This window comes from Globicephala melas, chromosome 4 (assembly GCF_963455315.2).
Source record: "Globicephala melas chromosome 4, mGloMel1.2, whole genome shotgun sequence".
In the NCBI taxonomy this organism is placed as follows: domain Eukaryota; kingdom Metazoa; phylum Chordata; class Mammalia; order Artiodactyla; family Delphinidae; genus Globicephala; species Globicephala melas.
This window is the reverse complement of record NC_083317.1, coordinates 67,108,187-67,128,958: the sequence shown is the minus strand read 5'-3', so window position 1 is coordinate 67,128,958 and position 20,772 is coordinate 67,108,187. Positions and strand designations below refer to the sequence as shown.

Genomic DNA, 20,772 nt, shown 5'->3' with positions numbered 1-20,772 from the left:
TTCAACAATCCTAACGGCAGCTGGTTTCCCGGGGTGCAGTGTCTCAGCAAAACCCCAAGCCCTAAGCTGGGTCAGGCACCGCCAATCCCGCGGAAGAATTAGAAGAAATCGGCCGTCCCATCAACACCTGACCTTACCAGAACGCCCGCCCTCCCGGCATTTCCGGCTCTTCCCTAGATTTTCTTCCGGAACCCTTGCTCCCGTCTGACTCCGCCCCTCCTCTACTCTTCAGAGTCCATTGGCTGTTTCTTTGAGGAAGCGGAGCACATCCCGACGTTGATTGGTCTCTGTCATTGTTGATGAGTTAGTTACAAACAAGGCGTGCCTGGTCTCCCTGGTAACGCCCGGCTGCTAAGTCCTGATTGGTCCATAGCCTAATCCCCTTTTCCGTCCCAACTGCCAGTGGTTGAGTCCCTTGGCGGGGCGCTGCAGCGGTAGGTGTCGCGTACGGGATTCCCGAGCTGACGTGGCTTAAATTTGGGAGGGGGGCAGCTGGAGCCTCCGGCGACAGCCTCTTCCAGGTGAGTGGGGGACGCTCCCCAACTCTTCGCCTCCTTGAGCCTTGTAACGGTCACCCCCGCCACAGGACCCGCGGGGCTGCCAAAGCAGCCACACTCGGATTCCCTCCCCGTCCTGATTCAGTCCCGGATCCGGCCGTTCAGTCCGCCTCCCTTCACCTACCAGGCCTAGTTCTAATCGTCCACCCGCCAGCTGGCCCCGCCGGATGGCTTCGGGGTCGCCCTGTGCAGCCTCTAGGCACATATGCACTCTTTACCCCATCCCCAGGACGTTTCTCCTCCGGGAGCGACGGAGAAAGGCGCTCCGGGCGGTCCTGTCAGGACGGCCTTTTTCCCTGAGCGGCCTGCTCAGGCTGACCTGTGTACGCAACAGCTGACGTCGGAGAGAACCTGCCAGGCCCCTGCGCTCAGGCCCTAAACAAACTTAGTGTCGGGAAGGGGAGGCGGGACCCAGACAAACCAAAAGTCTTGAGGGCAGAGATCGCAGAAACATTGGCGACAGTAACTCAAACGAGGGCCTGACGAATGATCCTGCTAATGAGTTGCTGGAGAGATTCGGAGAGAGGGAAGATCCTTGCGATCCCATCAGCACTAAAGTCCCAGGAATCAGAGGTGGTCAGGCAGTTAGAGGAAAGGGAACCCTTAATAGAGTTTGGAGGAAAAAGAACTTGATTTGGTGGTGTGGAGGATGTTTATTCTGCGTAACAGGAGTGGTGCGTAGGAGTGTGAAGCAGAGGATGAGCCCCTCGAGGAATATATTTGTCTGACTTACTCAAAGAGTTCCAGTTGGTCTGTGCGGAGAGGACAGTTTAAGAGTGGGGCAGAGATATTTAAAAATCACTGGATAAGTACTTTCACTTTTGGAAGTAGTTGGAAGCTTTCTGAGCTTTTAAAGGCTCTCACAGTTCTGTGCAAGATGGCAGTGGAGAACTCCCCGCAGAAAGGCTGGAGGCCTTTTCAGAAGAATGAAGTAATTAAATTTGGATGGTCAGAATAATTGTGAATGGTCAAAAAATTGCAGACGTTGTACACTGACTGTTTCACAGCTTTTACTTTTCATCCTTTGACCATGGAATGGCCATTTAATGCTTTCCTCTTCACTGTATTAAATTTGTTGGACTACATCAATAGTTTCCAAACATTTTTAATTGCTTGCCCTATCAATAAAACTTTTTTTTGAGCAACCATCCTCTAAATACTGTATATTTAATTATAAATAATGTATGAATAACACTGTAAATATATTACTTATAAAATATACAAAAACATACATATTTAAAAGGATGAAAACAAATTCTTGCCCATTTTCTGGGACACTCCCACCCCAATCTGGAGATCACATAAAGATGTTTCCTTATTTTTTGAGAAAGGTGTTTGCATCTCTGAGGACTTCCAGATTGGGGGAATCCTTTTTATTTTAATTTATTATTATTATTATTATTGAGGACCTCCATTCCTCTGAGATGCAGCCTCTTCTAAAAATAATCATCTTTAGGATATAACTCTCTTTTCCCTCTGCTTGAATATTAAAGTCTCTCTTTTTATCCCCGTTACATTAGTGGATTAATTAAAAGGATGTTGATTTTATTCTTGTTTATAAAAAATCATTCATAAACTTCTCTAGCTTAACTACTATTAGAAATAAATTATTTGGGACACATCTCATCACTGATCATTACCTACTGGTATATTGTTAGGAACCACTATATGAAAGGATGTTAAGCTCTACAATACTCCATTTTTAATTAAGCTAATTTAAAATCAGCAGTATGTGCTTTTGGTAAAAGTAAATTCAATACAAAAGGATATAATATAAAAACAAAAATCTCTTTCTCCTCTATGTACTGATCCTTTTCCCCATTCCCTATTTCCCAGAAGTAAGCACTGTAAATAATTTGTTTATTCTTAAGAAAATTTCTGATCATATTCAAGCACATGTGTAATATATATCCCTCTCCTTTTCTCTCTCACACAAGTTGAATCGTAATATACCTGCTATTCTACACCTTTTTTTTTTCCACTTTATACTATAAGGTATTTTTCCCATATCCATAAGTATAAACTATCCCATTCTTTTAAAAGGCTGTACAGCATTCCCCTGTAGAAATATCAAAATGTATTTAGCCTGTCCCCTACTGATGGACATTGATATTGTTTTCAGTCATTAGTCATCACAAACACTGCTGTAGGGACTTCCCCGGCAGTCCAGTGGTTAAGACTCTGTGCTTCGACTGCAGGGGGCATGGGTTTGATCCCTGGTCCAGGAACTAAGATCCTGCATACTGCGAGGCCAAAAATTTTAAAAAGTAAAAATAAACTCTCTTAAAAACAAACAAACAAAAACCACTGCTGTAGTGAATATCCATGTGCAAATATCCTTTGTTCCCTTGAATGAGCCTATCTATGGTATAAACAATACGGAATTCTTTAGAGCCCTACTACTGTGAGTCATTTCATTTTAGTCTAGTGGTTATATAACTGTAAGTATGTACAAGTATACGAGTGCCCTCATGCCTCCAGCACTATTTTCAGCCCCAGTGAAGAATGTTGGGTGATGAGGTTGCTCAGAAAATAGGTTATCTTCTGAATCTCTACCAGTAAAGAAGCTTTGTCGAGCTCTGTGACTGGGAAGATTACTTAACTTCCCTATGCCTTACACACTTTAATACTAGGGATATTGATAGAACTCCTCCTTGGAGTTGTTTTAAAAATAAAATGAGTAAAATGATGAGGATAAATAAGTTATTATATGTAAAGCAATTGGAGTAGTATTTAGTACATAGTACTGTGTATATAAGTTATAGATACCGTTTACTGCTAAATTTGTTTAATAAAAACAAGTTTTTTTGTGTTATGAAAACTGGTTTTCCATTTTCTAACTGTAAAATTATATCATAGTATTGCATATGCTTTTCCCAGCTATATAGCACCATTTCCTATCAGCTTCTCAAACTGGTTGAGGATCACTTAGAATTAAGGAAAACTACTGAGGCTCAGCTAAACATGCATTGAGTGAGTTTGAGGACTGATACGGAAATACAACCATTTTCTGTGTTGTTGTTTCTGTGGGAAAATGTGACTTAAATTCCAAAGCAAGTGGTGCATATGCATGTAGTCATAGGCATGTGCTCACTGTCTTCAGTTACTTTATTTTCCCATGCATTTTGTACTAGGTTCTCTGTGGTTGGGGCATGCCTTATATTTCTTTTTATATTTTTGTGGTTCTTAGCATAATGCTCCACACCAAGTAGATATTTTGAAAACAATTAGCAGTGAATACTGAGAAAATAAGACTCATGGAATTCTAAATGCCACCTCAACACAGAAGTGTTGAGATCCTGTGGCAGAATTTATAGAAGGTGTGGCCAGCATTGACTCTGAGGGATTGTTTTATTTGCCTGAATGTTTTATTGAACCCTGACCTTGGCATGAAGCTCTTTATTTTATTCTTTTCCCAAATTGCTATTCATGATTCTGGTGCTTTATAAAACAACAGCAAGAGCATTGCTTGTCCAGTAGTCACAGATATTCCTTACATTAATTTATTACTATATGTTTTCCCCTTTACTAATTTTTATATGTGCATTTGCCCATTTCTATCCTACAGTGAGCCTTTCAGAGGCAGAGATCCATCTTTCTTCGTTTAGCTTAAGCATGGCTACTTAGTGGCTCTCTTGCCCTCAGATTCCCAACCTCTGAGCTACCTAAAGACCCTAACTGTGCCTGAGGTGCCCATCCTTTTACACTTCCATGTTATTCCTTTAATGTCAACAGCTATAGAAATCACTCTTGTATCATGGAGTCATAAGGCAAAGTCCAAATAGAAAAGACAAGATAAATCCTTGTACTTACCTAGTTTTCATGATACTTAGTTCAGATGATGACCAGTTTATTATTATTATGAACTTGTGAATTTAAACATTTTTGGTGGATTTAAATATCTGTTGCAATTTAATTCATAATCTTATTAGAAACTCAGTTGTTCCTTTGGCCTGTGGGAACTTCTTCAGTTTGTCTCCTGGATCCTTTTGACATGACTCTATGTTAGTCTTTGTTAGCTTCCTTGCTATTTTGTATGAAAAAATGTTTCAGGCTCATTTTGTACCATTTCCTGCTTCAGAATTGAAATCAGCCATTTCTCTAAGAAGCCCTCCTATTAAAAAAAAAATTTTTTTTAACAGGGAATAGTATTTCAAGACTAGAAATACTTATTGCTTCTCAGTTTGTCATAGTTTTTTTCAATGCACAGAGCTAGGAAAATATATGTGCTAAGGTAAAATACCTTATAGGTTCATACTGGTACTTTTGATTCAAATTCAAGATTAGTTTTTATTTTGGGGTTCTTAATTTCTTTTGTGTTATATGTCTATCTCCTTTTTTCATAATGACTGTATGATAGAATTACTATGCCCATAATTACTCATTTAATTCCACAGGGCACATATAATAGTCAAGGAATAATAATACTGATAATGAACACCGCCAATTTTGGTTGTTAAAATTTTTATGTTTTTTTTTGTATGTGCTATTTACATTTTCCCCATTTTTTAAAAATTGGAGCCCTATATGTTGTCAGAGCATATAATCATTAAATACTATGCTGTCTCCATCCCAGTCTTAGTTCTATGAGTAATATATTTAGTGCTCACACCAGTCCTTATGATGATGTTTCTTTAGTCATTTTGGTTATCTCAAGCTTTTTCTCTAATAGATGCCTTAGGAAAGGCTCCTGGGAAAATTTTTCATTAATTTTCTTGCAAGTTTGTAACATTCTGTCTGTGCTCTTTATATCTGAAGGTCATTTTTTCTGAAAATAAAATCCTTAGCTCACATTTTCTTTCCTTAAATATCTCAAGTCTGTAACTCCATTTTTTTTTCTGGCAAAGCATTGCTGTTGAAAAGTCTGACCATAGTCTTTTTTGTTTTTTTGCTTGTAAGTCACATTTCAGCCTAAACCTCAAAGAATTCTTTTAAGTCCATTAATTTTACTAGAATGTCTTGTTGGTCATTCTGGGTTGATATTCTCAGGTATCTGGTGGCTTCTTTCAGTATGTAACTTCAGATCTTTTAAAATTTCAGATAAGTGCTCTTGGCTTTTGTTTTTTGCGTTTGTTCTGTACCTTTGCTTTGGTTTTCTTTTTCGGGGATCCTATTATCCTCATTGCTTATCTGCAATATTTATCACTTTCTCTTGATTCCTTCTTTACTATTTATTTCTTTGAATTTTTTAAGAGAAACAAAGCATTAGGAACAATATTAAATTTACTATAGAAAATATGCAAAGATAGTTCAGAATTCAGTATATCTCTCACCCAGTATTCTCTAATGTTAGCATGTTACAGTGGAAAAGTGCATTTGTCAAAACTAAGAAATCAACACTGATGCGTTACTATTAACTAAACTCCATACTTTGGATTTTACTCATTTCTCCATTGATGTCCTTTTTCTGTTCCACGGTATTATCGTAAGATATCACATTTAGTTTAATCTTTTTATTTTTTAAATTGAGGTAATTGTGGATTCACATGCAATTCTAATAAATAATATAGAGAGAAACCTTGTATGCGTTGTTCAGTTTCCTTCAGTGGTAACATTTTAGAAAACTATTGTATAATATCACAACCAGGATGCTGATAATACATTCCCCAATTTTACTTGTATACATGTATGTTAAGTTCTATAAAATTTTATCACCTATGTGTAGGTTCCTGTATCCACCACCATAATTAAGATATTGAACAGTTCTAACACCACAAGGATACCTTGTGTTGCCGTTTTATAATTATAACCACCTCCTACCCTCTCACCTTCAGCTTCTCCCTAAGCACTGGTAACCATTCATCTGTCCTCCATTTCTAAAATTTTGTCATTTCAAAATATTCTGTAAATGTGGAATTATATAGCATGTAACCTTTTGGAACTGGCTTTTTCTTTTTCATTCAGCATGATTTCCTGGAGATTCATTCATCTAAATTGTTAGGTGTATCAGTAGCTTGTTCCTGTTTATTGCTATGTAGTATGCCATGGTATGTATGTACAGGCATACCTTGGAGATATTGTGGGTTCAGTTCCAGACCACTGCAATAAAGCTAATATCACAATAAAGTGAGTCACACAAATTTTTTGGTTTCCCAGTGCATATAAAAATTACATTTACACTATATTGTAGTCTTTTAAGTGTGAAATAGCATTATGTCTAAAAAATATACATACCTTAATTAAAAAGTGCTTTATCATGAAAAATGCTACCATCTGAGCCTTCAGCAAGTTGTAATCTTTTTGCTGGTAGATACAGGATCTTGCCTTGATGTTCATGGCTGCTGACTGATCAGGGTGGTAGTTGCTGAAAGTTGGAATGGTTGTGGCAGTTTTTAAAAATAAGACAACATTGAAGTTTGCTGCATCGATTAACTCTTCCTTTCATGAACAAATTCTCTGTAACATGCAGTGCTGTTTGATAGCATTTTACCCACAGTAGAATTTCTTTGAAAATTGGAGTTGATCCTCTCAAACCTGCCGCTACTCTGTTAACTAAGTTTATGTAATATTCTAAATGCTTTGCTGTCATTTCAACAGTCTTTGTAGCATCTTCACCAGGAGTAGATTCCATCTCAAGAAACCACTTTTTTGTTCATCTAGAAGGAGTAACTCCTCATCCTTTAAAGATTTATCCTTAGATTGCAGCAATTCAGTCACATCTTCAGCCTCTACTTTTAATTCTAGTTCTCTTGCTGTTTCCACCACATCTGCAGTTACTTCTTCCACCAAAGTCTTGAACCTCTCAGAGGTCATCAGTGAGGGTTGGGCTTGACTTCTCCCAAACTCCTGTTAATGTTAATATTTTTACCTTTTTTCGTGAAGCATGAATGTTCTTAGCAGAATCTAGAATGGTCAGTCCTTTCCAGAAGGTTTTCAGTTTACTTTGCCCAAATCCATCAGAGGAATCTATGACAGCTATAGCCTTAGGGAATGTATTTCTTAAGTAATAAGACTTGAGAATTGAAATTACTCCTGGGTAATTTCAAAAAGAATTTGGGTTGCAGAATGGATGTTTTGTTAGCAGGCATGAAAACAACATTAATCTCATTATACATTTCCATGAGAGCTCTTGGATAACCAGGAGCTTTTTTTCTGAGCAGTAGGTCTCAACAGTGGGCTTAAATATTCAGTAAACCATGTTGTAAACAGACGTGCTGTTATCCAGACTTTGTTTTTCCATTTATAGAGCACAGGCAGAGTAGATTTAACATCATTCTTAAGAGCCCTAGGATTTTCAGGATGGTAAATGAGCATTGGCTTCAACTTAGTCTCCAGCTGCATTAACCCCTAACAAGAGAGTCAGACTGTCCTTTGAGCTTTGAAGCCAGGCATTAACTTCTCGCTAGCTATGAAAATCCTAGATGGCATCTTCTTCCAATAGGAGGCTGTTTTGTCTACGCTGAGAATCTGTTGTTTAGTGTAGCCACCTTCACTAATTATCTTAGCTAGATCTTCTAGATAACTTGCTACAGCTTCTACATCAGCACTTGCTGTTTCACCTTGTTTCAACCTCATGAACCAACCTCTGCTAACTTCAAACTTTTCTTCTGCAGATTCCTCACCTCTCTCAGCCTTCACAGAATTGAAGGGAGTTAGGGCCTTGCTCTGGGTTAGGGTTTGGCTTAAGGGAATGTTGTAGCTGATTTGATCTTCTATCTAGACCACTGAAACTTTCTCCACATCAGCAATAAGGCTCTTTTGCTTTATTATCATTGTGAGTTCACTGGAGTAGCACTTTTAATTTCCTTCAAGAAATTTTCCTTTGCAATGACATGACAACATGGCTGTTTAGCGCAAGAGGCCTTTCGTCCTCTCTGGGCTTTTGACCTCCCTTCCTCACTAAGCTTAATCACTCCTAGCTTTTGATTTAAAGTGAGAAACATGTGACTCCTCCTTTCACTTGAACACTTAGAAGCCATTGTAGGATTATTAATTGGCCTAATTTCCATACTGTTGTGTCTCGGGGAATAGGGAAGCCCAAGGAGAGGGAGAGGCGGCAACGGCTGGTGGGTGGAGCAGTTAGGACACATACAGCATTTATTGATTAAGTTCACCACCTGATAAGGGTGTGGTTCATGGTGCCCCACAACAATTACAATAACATCAAAGATCACAGACCACCATAAATATAAGAATAGTGAAAAGGCTTGAAATAGTGCGAGAGTTAACAAAATGTGACACAGAGAGATATGAAGTGAGCAAGTGCTATAGGAAAAATGGTACCAGTAGACTGGCTCAACACAGAGTTGCCACAAACCTTCAATTTGTAAAAAATGCAATCAATATCTGCAAAGTACAATAAAGCAAAGCTCAATAAAACGAGCTATGCCTGTACCATAGTTTATTTAACCATTTACTTGTTGAAGGACATCCTTGCTGATTCCAGTTTGGGGTACTTAAAACTAAAGCTGCTAAGAACATTCATGTATAGGTTTATGGGTGAATTTAAGTTTTCATTGCTCTGAGATAAATGCCTAGGAGTAAAATTACTGGGTCACAAAGTAGTTACATGTTTAATTTATGGTGAATTTCTTTTTGATTTTTAAAATTATCCTTCATTTCAACTTTCTTTTTTTTTAAGGCAATCTTTGTTGTGATTATTCGTATACTTATTCCCTTTAGTTTCATCTTTATTTCCAAAATATTTTTTTAATTTTAAATTATTTCTTGTGTTTCTGCTTCATTTCTGGGTTTTTCTATTTTTGTTGGGGGATAATTGATAAATTTATTTGTTTTAATTCATATGAAGAAATCACATATATACCTATGTGTGTGTGTTCACCAAAGTTTGCATCATAGAAAATGGTAAGAATATCAAAGTTTAATTTTTCTTTTGTAAAAGTAAATATGATACACATTTCTGTCATATACCTACGGTTTGTGCTCTGCTGTACTGTTAGGTGCTCTACATTCATTTAGCAATTAATACTTACCCGTTAATTTTTGTTAAGTAGGTGTCAATATTGGAAGTAGATATTAATCATTTTTAAGCTTCTTTGAGGTGTAATTGACAAAAATATATATATTTAAGGTGTTAGTGATGTATTGATATATGTATACATTGTTAAATGATTACCACAGTCAAGCTAATTAATATATTTATCATCTTATGTAGTTACCTTTTTTTTTTGGAGGTGAGAATATTTAAAATCTACTCTCTTAGCAAACTGCCTGTAGTCACCATGCTGTACATTAGATTCCCAGACATTATTCATCTGGCATAATTGAAATTTTGTACCCTTTAACAAATATCTCCCCATTTCCCCTATCCTCTACTACCTGGCAATCACTATTCTACTCTCTGCTTCCTTGAGTTTGACTTTTTTAGATTCCATATATAGATGAGATCATGCAGTACTTGTCTTTCTGTACCTGGCTTATTTCATTCCGCATAATGTCCTCTAGGTTCATCTATGTTTTCACAAATGGCAGGATTTCCTTATTTTTTTAGGACTGAATAATATTCCATTGTGTGTATATACTGTATACATTTTCTTTATCCATTCATTTGTCAGTGGACACTTAGGTTGATTCTGTAATTTAGCTGTTGTGAATAATGCTGCAGTGAACATGGGAGTGCAGATATCTCCTCAAGATACTAATTTCATTTCCTTTAGGTATATACCCAGAAGTGGAATTGCTGGATCAGATGGTAGTTCTATTTTTAGTTTTTTGTAGAACCTCCATATGTTTTTCATAATGGCCATGCCAGTTTACATTCCCACCAACAGTGTTCAAGCATGCCTTTTTCTCCACATCCTGGCCAACACTTGTTATCTTTCGTCTTTTTGATAATAGCCTTTCTAACAGGTATGAGGTGATGTTGTGATTTTGATTTGCATTCTCTTGATGATTAGTGATGTTGAGCATTTATCATATACCTGTTGACCATTTGTATGTCTTCTTTTGAGAAGTGTCTATCTAAATCCTTTGCCCATTTAAAAAATTGGGTTATTTGTTTTCTTGCTATTAAGTTGTTAGAGTTACTTATATATTTTGGATATTAATCCTTTATCAGGTGTGTGGTTTCCAAATATTTTCTTCCATTCCGTAGTTTGTCTCTTCATTGTTTCCTTTGCTATGCAGAAGCTTTTTAGTTTGATGGAATCTCATTTTTCTATTTTTGCTTTTGTTGTCTGCACTTTTGGGATCATAGCCAAGAAATAATTGCCCACACGAATGTCGAGAAGCCTTTTTTCTGTGTTTCTTCCACTAGTTTTACAGTTCAGTTCTTATATTCGAGTTTTTAACCAAGTTGGAGTTAATTTTTGTATGTGGTGTCAGATAAGGGTCCAATTTTATTCTTCTGCATGTGGATATCCAGTTTTCCCAATACCATTTATTGAATAGACTGTCCTTTACTCGTTGTCTATACTTGGCACCTTCTTTGATGATGAATTGATCTTCCTTGCTTTGGCCTTTCAGGATCTTTTGTGGTACTATATGATTTTAGGATTTTTTTTTCTATTTCTGTGAAAAAAGCCAGTGGAGTTTTGATAAGGATTGTGCTGACTCTGTACATTGCTTTGAGTGGTAGGTACATTTTAACAATATTAACTCTTCTAATCCATGAACACAGGATATCGTTGTATTTATTTGTGTCTTCTTTAATCTCTTTCACCAATGTTTTATAGTTTTCAGTGCACAGATCTTTCACCTCCTTCATTAAATTTATTCCTAAGTACTTTATTATTATTTTTGGTGCTATTAAACATGAGGTTGTTTTCTTTTTTTGTTTGTTTTGTTTTGTTTTGTTTTCTTAATTATTTTTTTGGCTAGCTCATTGTTAGTGTATAAAAACAATAACTTTTGTATACTGATTTTGTATCCTTTGACTTTACTGAGTTCATTTATTAGTTTTAACAGCCTTTTCGTGGATTCTTTAGAGTTTTCTCTATGTAAGATCATGTCTTCTGCAGAGACAATTTTACTTCTTTCTTTCTGATTTGGATGGCTTTTATTTATTTTTCTTGCCTAAATACTCTCCCTAGGAATTCCAGTACTATACTGAGTAGAAGTGGTGAGAATAGGCATCCTTGTCTTGTTTCTGATCTTAGAGGAAAAGCTTTCAGCTTTTCACCATTGAGTATGATGTTAGCTGTGGTCTTGCCGTATATAAACTTATTATGTTGAGGTACATCCCATCTGTATCTAATTTGTTCAGTTTTTATCATGAAAGAGTGTTGGATTTTGTCAAATGCTTTTCCTGCATCTATTCAGATGATTTTATGATATTTATCCATCATTTTGTTGATGTGGTGTATCACATTAATTGATTTGTGGATGTTGAACCATCCTTGTATCCAAGGAATAAATTCTACCTGATCATGGTGTATGGTCCTGCTAGTGTGAAGCTGAATTTGATCTTTTACTATTTTGTTGAGAATTTTTGCATCTATGTTCATCAGGGACATAGGGCTGTAATTTTCTCTTCCTGTAGTGTCCTCGTATGGATTCATTATCAGGTAATGCTAGTCTTGTAAGATGAATTTGAAAGTGTTCCCTCCTCTTTGATTTTTGGGAAGAGTTTGAAAAGGATTGGCATTAATTCTTCTTTAAACATTTGGTAGAATTCACCAGTGAAGCCACCAGGTCCTGGACATTTCTTTGTTAAGAGGTTTTTGATTACCATTTCTTACTGTTATTGGTCTCTTCAGATTTTCTATTTCTTCATGAATGAGTCTTGGTAGGTTGTGTGTTTCTAGAAATTTATCCATTTCTTCAAGGTTATCCAATTTTTTGGCATATAATTGTATATTGTAGTCTCTTATGATCCTTTGTATTTCTGTGATATCCATCTTACTGTCTTTTCTTTATGTATTTATTTTTGGCTGTGTTGGGTCTTTGTTGCTGTGTGCGGGCTTTCTCTAGTTGCGGCAAGTGGGGGCTACTCTTCATTGCGGTGCATGGGCTTCTCATTGTGGTGGTTTCTCTTGTTGTGGATCATGGGCTCTAGGCGCTCAGGCTTCAGTAGTTGTGGCACATGGGCTTAGTTGCTTCACTGCATGTGGGTTCTTCCTGCATTGGCAGGTGGATTCTTAACCACTGTGCCACCAGGAGAGCCCCTCTTTTTCTTTCACATATACTTTTATTTGAATTTTCTCCTTTCTTTCTTAGTTGATATACCTAACAGTTTGTCAATTTTATCTTTATAGAAAATCACTTAGTTTCATCAATCTTTTCTATTATTTTTATACTCTTCAGTTCATTTATTTCTGCTCTGATCTTGGTTATTTCCTTCCTTCTGCTAACTTTCAGCTTAGTTTGTTCTTCTTTTTCTAGTTCCTTAAGGTGTAAAGTTACGTTGTTTATTTGAGATATTTCTTTTCTTAAAGGTTGGCATTTGTTGCTATAAAATTCCCTCTTAGGGAACTTACCTAAACATAATAAATGCCGTATATGACAAACCCACAGCCAACATCATTCTCAGTGGTGAAAAACTGAAACCATTTCCTCTAAGATCAGGAACAAGACAAGGTTGTCCACTCTCACGACTCTTATTCAACATAATTTTGGAAGTTTTAGCCACAGCAATCAGAGAAGAAAAAGAAATAAAAGGAATCCAAATTGGAAAAGAAGAAGTAAAGCTGTCACTGTTTGCAGATGACATGATACTATACATAGAGAATCCTAAAGATGCTACCAGAAAACTACTAGAGCTAATCAATGAATTTGGTAAAGTAGCAGGATACAAAATTAATGCACAGAAATCTCTGGCATTCCTATATACTAATGGTGAAAAATCTGAAAGTGAAATCAAGAAAACACTCCCATTTACCATTGCAACAAAAAGAATAAAATATCTAGGAATAAACCTACCTAAGGAGACAAAAGACCTGTATGCAGAAAATTATAAGACACTGATGAAAGAAATTAAAGATGATACAAATAGATGGAGAGATATACCATGTTCTTGGATTGGAAGAATCAACATTGTGAAAATGACTCTACTACCCAAAGCAATCTACAGATTCAATGCAATCCCTATCAAACTACCACTGGCATTTTTCACAGAGCTAGAACAAAAAATTTCACAATTTGTATGGAAACACAAAAGACCCTGAATAGCCAAAGCAATCTTGAGAATGAAAAACGGAGCTGGAGGAATCAGGCTCCCTGACTTCAGACTATACTAAAAAGCTACAGTAATCAAGACAGTATGGTACTGACACAAAAACAGAAAGATAGATCAATGGAACAGGATAGAAAGCCCAGAGATAAACTCACGCACATATGGACACCTTATCTTTGATAAAGGTGGCAGGAATGTCCAGTGGACAAAGGACAGCCTCTTCAATAAGTGGTGCTGGGAAAACTGGACAGGTACATCTAAAAATATGAGATTAGATCACTCCCTAACACCATACACAAAAATAGGCTCAAAATGGATTAAAGACCTAAATGTAAGGCCAGAAACTATCAAACTCTTAGAGGAAAACATAGGCAGAACACTCTATGACATAAATCACAGCAAGATCCTTTCTGACCCACCTCCTAGAGAAATGGAAATAAAAACAAAAATAAACAAATGAGACCTAATGAAACTTCAAAGCTTTTGCACAGCAAAGGAAACCATAAACAAGACCAAAAGACAACCCTCAGAATGGGAGAAAATATTTGCAAATGAAGCAACTGACAAAGGATTAATCTCCAGAATTTACAAGCAGCTCATGCAGCTCCATAACAAAAAAACAAACAACCCAATCCAAAAATGGGCAGAAAACCTAAACAGACATTTCTCCAAAGAAGATATACAGACTGCCAACAAACACATGAAAGGATGCTCAACATCACTGATCATTAGAGAAATGCAAATCAAAACTACAATGAGGTGTCACCTCACACCAGTCAGAATGACCATCATTTAAAAATCTACAAACAATAAATGCTGGAGAGGGTGTGGAGCAAAGGGAACCCTCTTGCACTGCTGGTAGGAATGTAAATTGATACAGCCACTATGGAGAACAGTATGGAGGTTCCTTAAAAAACTAAAAGTAGAACTACCATACAACCCAGCAATCCCACTACTGGGCATATACCCTGAGAAAACCATAATTCAAAAAGAGTCATATACCACAATGTTCATTGCATCTCTGTTTACAAGAGCCAGGACATGGAAGCAACCTAAGTGTCCATTGACAGATGAATGGATAAAGAAGATGTGGCACATATATACAATGGGATAATACTCAGCCATAAAAAGAAATGAAATTGAGTTATTTGTAGTGAGATGGATGGACCTAGAGTCTGTCATACAGAATGAAGTAAGTCAGAAAGAGAAAAACAAATTCTGTATGCTAACACATATATATGGAATCTAAAAAAAAAAAAAAAAAGGTTCTGAAGAACCTAGGGGCAGGACAGGAATAAAGACACAGACATAGAAAATGGACTTGAGGACACGGGGAGGGGGTAGGGTAAGCTGGGATGAAGTGAGAGAGTGGCATGGACTTACATACACTACCAAACGTAAAATAGATAGCTAGTGGAAAGCAGCCACATAGCACAGGGAGATCAGCTTGGGGCTTTGTGACCACCTAGAGTGGTGGGATGGGGAGGATGGGAGGGAGACGCAAGAGGGAAGAGATATGGTGTTATATGTATATGTATAGCTGATTCACTTTGTTTTAAAGCAGAAAATACCACACCATTGTAAAGCAATTATACTCCAGTAAAGATGTTAAAATAATAATAATAAAAAAAAAACAAAAAAACTTCCCTCTTAGACCTACATCCCATAAGTTTTGATATGTCATGTTTTCATTTTCATCTGCCTCAAGATAGTTTTTGATTTCCCTTTTGATTTCTTCTTTGACCTGTTGTTTTTTCAGAGTGTGTTAATTTTCACGTTTGTGAATTTTCAATTTTTCCTCTTGTTATTGATTTCTAGTTTCATGCCATTGTGTTAAGAAATGATACTCAATGTGATTTCAGTCTTCTTAAGATTGTTAAGACTTGTTTTGTGGTCCAACATATGATCTATCCTAAAGAATGTTACATATGCACTCGAAAAAAGTGCATGTTCTACTGCTGTTGGATGGAATGCTCTATATATGTTTGTTAGGTCTTTTCTGTATAACGTGTTGTTCAAGTCCAGTGTTTCCTTATTGCTTTTGTGTCTGGATGATCTATCCATTGTTGAAAGTGGGATATTGAAGTCTCCTACTGTTATTGTATTGCTACCTGTTTCTCCCTTCAATTCTGTTAAAATTTGCTAAATATAATTAGGTGCTTTAATTTTGGGTGCATATATATTCACAAGTGTTATTTCCTGTTATAGACTTACAAGTTCATATCCTGTTATGTAATAATTGATCTCCCCTGTCATTATATAAACACCTTCTCTGTCTCTTGGTCAGTTTTTTACTTGAAGTCTTTTTTGTCTGTTATAAGTACAGCTACCCCTGCTTTCTTTTGGTTACTATTTTCATGGCATATCTTTTTCTATCCCTTCACTTTCAGCCTGTGTGTTATCATTAGAGATCAAGTGAGTCTCTTGTGGACAGCATATAGTTGGATCTTGTTCTTTTAATCCATTCAGCCACGATGTCTTTTGATTGGAAAATTTAATCCATTTACTTTTAAAGTAATTATTGAAAGGTAAGGACTTAATTTTCAAATTTTTCTCAGAAAATTCTCCTCAGTGGAGGCCCTATTCTGAAAAAGATCCCTGGCTCATCGGTTGGAGAATTAATGTGGCCTGCGCTGCCTTAGCCACTTCAGACCTTGCAGGTTTCTTGTACTTACCTGTTGTTGGAGTGGGGATGCATTTCCCTTTTCCAACTACTGTTCTTGAATTGGCTGGACACATTTTCCAGTGAATACCCACTGGATTTTTTGTGGTTCTCTTGGTATTAGGTCTGTTGTGCTCTTACAGTTTCTATAGGGGAGATAAAATTTTGCCTCTGTTCTCTAAGGGTTTTTGGCTAGGTCTGAGAATTAAATTGATATAGGAAAGATTAACAGGAGAAAAGCATACAAATTTATTTAATATCAGCTTTATGTGGCATGGGAGCCCTTATAAGGAAATGAAGACCCAAAGAAGCAGTTAGAATCTAACATCTGTACAATGAGTTGGTCAAACAGTAGTAAATTGTGAAAATGAGACAACAGAAGGAGGTCATTAATCATAGAGCAATGACTTGGGAGATAAGTGTTAGTTTACAAGGTTTGTTTTTACAGATTTCTTTTGGCTTCAGCTCCCATCCCTGGAGACAACAATATTACTTTTCTTCCTGGTAGAGAGAGAACATCTTCCATATGGGTGTTTTATCTCTTCCTTTCAGGGAGAAAAATGGGAGATCAGCACACCCTACTTGTACCTGCTGTTTTTCAAGTGCTTTAGCCCAAAATAATCCTTCTGCCAAGTGACATATTTTGGAGTGAGTGGCACATTCTGCTACCCTTTGCTTCCCTTTATTCCTCCTGCATGGACAACAGTGATACACAGATCTTATGGCTTTTGGTGTTTTTTCTATATCCATGTTTATTTTGGAGTTTGTGGGAAACTTTGCCTCATTTTATTTGTTTGCTTGTTCGTTTTGGTAAAGGCTGTCCATGGGTTTTTAATTTTGTTATCTAATTGCTTTGTCTGTTTTTATGTGGGAATTTAGGAAGATCCAAAAGCTATGCTATCTGCTATTACCATCTTCTCAGAGTCCTATCGGTTGTTTTTTTTTTTCTTTCCTTTTGCTTATTCCCAACATAATCTGAAAAATTTGAAGATAAAGTGCTTCTGCTTGATATGTTAGGTTCTGTTATGACTATTTGATTAGTACACATTTCTGTGCCTAAAAAAGACTCTTTAGTTATAGTGTTCATTTCCTTCTTTAATGATTACTATAGAAAATTGAATGTCTAGAGCTAAAAAGAAAGTTTAGAGTCTGTGTCCTGGTGAGTTTTGTTTGTTTTTTAGCTGACTGTAGTTGTGAGTCTCATAACCTGATGAGTGACTGATTATTATGTCGCTATGCACTTATATATGACTTTGTGTTTCCCTTTCAGTAATTATATATGTAATTTTATATGGTCCTATGTTGCCCTCCTAGTGGTTTTCTCTTCCTTTCCTGTTTCACACGTCTTTTCCAAATGCTATATGCTGCTTATCTAAGTAACCTGTTATAGAAACAAAGGTCTTGCCATTTCTTAATTAATGACCATGGCTGCCCTAAACACTGTTACTGAGTGGAAGAAAACTATAGCAGAGACTAGTTTTATTCAAGTGCTTATTTTGTGCAATAGCTTTTACATTTCTTCCTGCTGAGGATTTTAAAAGCCGAATAATATTTTGTCACTCAGCATAATTGCTTATAATAATGCTATGATAATCCAGTTTATTTTGATTTTTCCTATCAAAACATTAATATTCTCACTTTTAAGGAGTTTATGGACTAGCAAGTGACACTGATCTGAATGAATGATTAAATAAATAATGAAGGAAAAAGGAAGAGAGAGAGAAATGGTATGTGTGCTTGCATGTGTGTGAGTGTGTGTGTGTGTGTGTGTGTGTGTGTGTGTGTATTCAGGTGAGTTTAGTGAGTTTTGGTGGCTTGTTATCTTTCAAGGAATTGGCCTGTTTCATCTATGTTGATGAATTTATGGGTATAGAGTTATTTGTAGTGTTCCTTTATTACTTTTTAATGTATGGTAGGTCAGTAGTGATGTCTCTCTCCTGTTTCATATCTGATATTGACAATTTGTGTCTTCTCTCTTTTTGTTTGTCAGTCTGACCAAGCTTTATGTATTTTATTCATGTTTTCAAAGAATCAACTTTTAGTTTTGCCGATTTTCTTTATTTTTCTATTTTCAATTTTATTAATTTCTGCCCTAATATTAATTTTCTTTTTTCTGCTTAAATTTGTTTTGATTTGCTCTTCTTTTTCAAATTTCCTACAGAAGAAGCATAGGTTACTGATTTTAGTCATTCTTCCTTTTTTTCTAATGTATGCATTTAATGCTATATGTTTTGAACAAGGATTACATTTAAATTTTAGTGAAACCACATGGTTTACTGAGAAAGCTTCCTGAAAGAACAGGTTCATGAGGCACATAAAAAAGAAAAATTTTGGGCTTCCCTGGTGGCGCAGTAGTTGAGAGTCCGCCTGCCGATGCAGGAGACATGGGTTCGTGCCCCGGTCTGGGAAGATCCCACATGCCCCGCGGCTGGGCCCGTGAGCCATGGCCGCTGAGGCTGCGTGTCCGGAGCCTGTGCTCCGCAACGGGAGAGGCCACAACAGTGAGAGGCCCGCGTACCGCAAAAAAAAAAAAAAGAAAAATTTTGCTGAACTATGGGGTGTATATGACAGATCAGAAGTGAATAATAGTCTGGCAGGGGAAGGAATAGTTAGAACTCCATGTTTGCCAATGAAATTATGATGAAAGAAAAGGCATTAAAGATAACCTGTAAGGTGTATTATTTTCCACTAAACAATTATGTATTTCATTTTTAAAACATTAGTGATGGTGATTAAAATCTCTGTGTAGTTGTCACTGAAAAGAACAGTGTTTGACTACAGTGTACATACTGAAATGCCTTTTTAAAGACATCATCCTGATGTAGTCTGTGTCTAATATATATCACATGCACAGTTTTCTTATTTAACTTATAAATGATAGTTACCATCATAGGAGAAGCATGTATCTGACTGATTCTTATGTTTTCTTTTCTTGCAGAAATGCTGAGCCGATTGTCAGGATTAGCAAATGTTGTTTTGCATGAATTATCAGGAGATGAAACTGATGAGAATATGAGGGCTTCCTTAGAACCTGTGAGTAGCTCTGTTCTGAATTAAGCTAATGAGAAATATGTTCCGTGTTCTTCTGAGGACAAGAATTTAAGGTAGAAGGGTGTGAGCAGCCTTCCTTGTGCTAGGTGGAAGAGAAGATTAAGAAAAATATTGAGACTTTGTAAATTATCCTTTTCCTGTAAGTTTGTAGCCTGTGAGACACAGTAATGGGAATCAAGTCCTGGATGAGATTAGAAAGATTGTCCTCATTTGTCCCCCTGGGGCTTACTTAGTGCTAGATTATTTTAACTCCTCAGATATGTATTCCTGTTTCATAGGAAAGGTTTGAAACAACAAATGGTGGAACTGGAGCACCTTTTGGGTTTCAGACCATCTGTTTGCTATTGTAAATTCATCTATCACTTCTCTTATAGTCTGTATTGTATTTTTTGAAGGTCACATAGGACTCAAAAAAAGTCCTTTCACTTTCTTGAAAGACAAGCAGTATTCCCTGGTGATTAAGAGAATTTTATTCAACTACTCTCTTAATTTTAAATTTTGAGCTCTTCCACTAAATGTTTTGTGATCTTTGCTTCCCTTTATTTTTCTCTTTGGTAAAATTAGTATGATAAGACTGTAAATGAGATAATGTTTGTAAAATAGTTAACATTTACAAAATACTTAATATATATTGCAATGGCTATGATAATAATTATTGGTTAATAATAATATTGGGTAATAACTAATATTGGGTAGTTATTATTGGAAAGATTTCTTTTTAAAATTTAAAATTTTTAAAATTTTTATTTCCTCTGCCAGGTAAGTATGAGCGTGTCCCTGTCCATCCCTGCACAGCCTTAGACGCCTTACAGTGTACACACATGCTCACTTTGCTCCCCCTCCCTACGCATTCCCCCTCCTCCACCCTCCACCATCCTCCACACGCCCTCCTTTTCCACAACTCTCAGCCCCTCCAAACAACTCTTATAATAATATCCAACCAACATCTCTGGAGGACTTCCACAGCCCAGGGCATTCAGTCCCCGGGAATTTTACCACTAGGCTACAAGATTTACATAAGCCAATCCCCATTCTTGACAACTAAGGCTCCTCCTTTCCTCCAACCCATACCCTGCCCCTGGGTTCTCATCTCCTTGGAAAGATTTCTTAAGTAAGGATATGAGTTGGACAAGACATAAGATAAAGTTACAATGAAGGACCTCCTGTTTGGAAGCTGATACCTTTTCCCTTGTAAATTGGCAACTTTTTGTCTAAATACCAGGAATTACCCCAAGAATCTGACATGGAATTTAATGATAGAACACAAGAGGATGTTCTGGAGCGCCTGGCTTATGCAGAGCAGTTGGTGCAGGAACTAAAAGAAATCATTAGACAGAAGGATGCTCAACTACAGCAGAAGGATGAAATTCTACAGGTACCATTGTCCTTCCTTGCCAAGCACTTGATAAAAGACATAACAGTCACTTTGG

The 20,772-nt window shown here is 36.8% G+C and overlaps 1 protein-coding gene across 3 annotated transcripts in view; it reads left to right on the top strand.

Annotated features, from left to right (window-relative positions):
* Nucleotides 1-410: 410 nt before the first annotated feature.
* The window catches only part of GOLGB1 (golgin B1), an 87,129-nt gene continuing 66,767 nt past the window's right edge, over nucleotides 411-20,772 (top strand). For all 3 annotated transcript variants that reach the window (XM_060298133.2, XM_030857874.3, XM_030857865.3), the window contains exons 1-3: nucleotides 411-521; nucleotides 19,230-19,324; nucleotides 20,565-20,717. In XM_060298133.2, coding sequence (XP_060154116.1) covers nucleotides 19,232-19,324; nucleotides 20,565-20,717 — 246 coding nt within the window. In that variant the 5' untranslated portion in view covers nucleotides 411-521; nucleotides 19,230-19,231. The remainder of the gene's footprint in view (nucleotides 522-19,229; nucleotides 19,325-20,564; nucleotides 20,718-20,772) is intronic.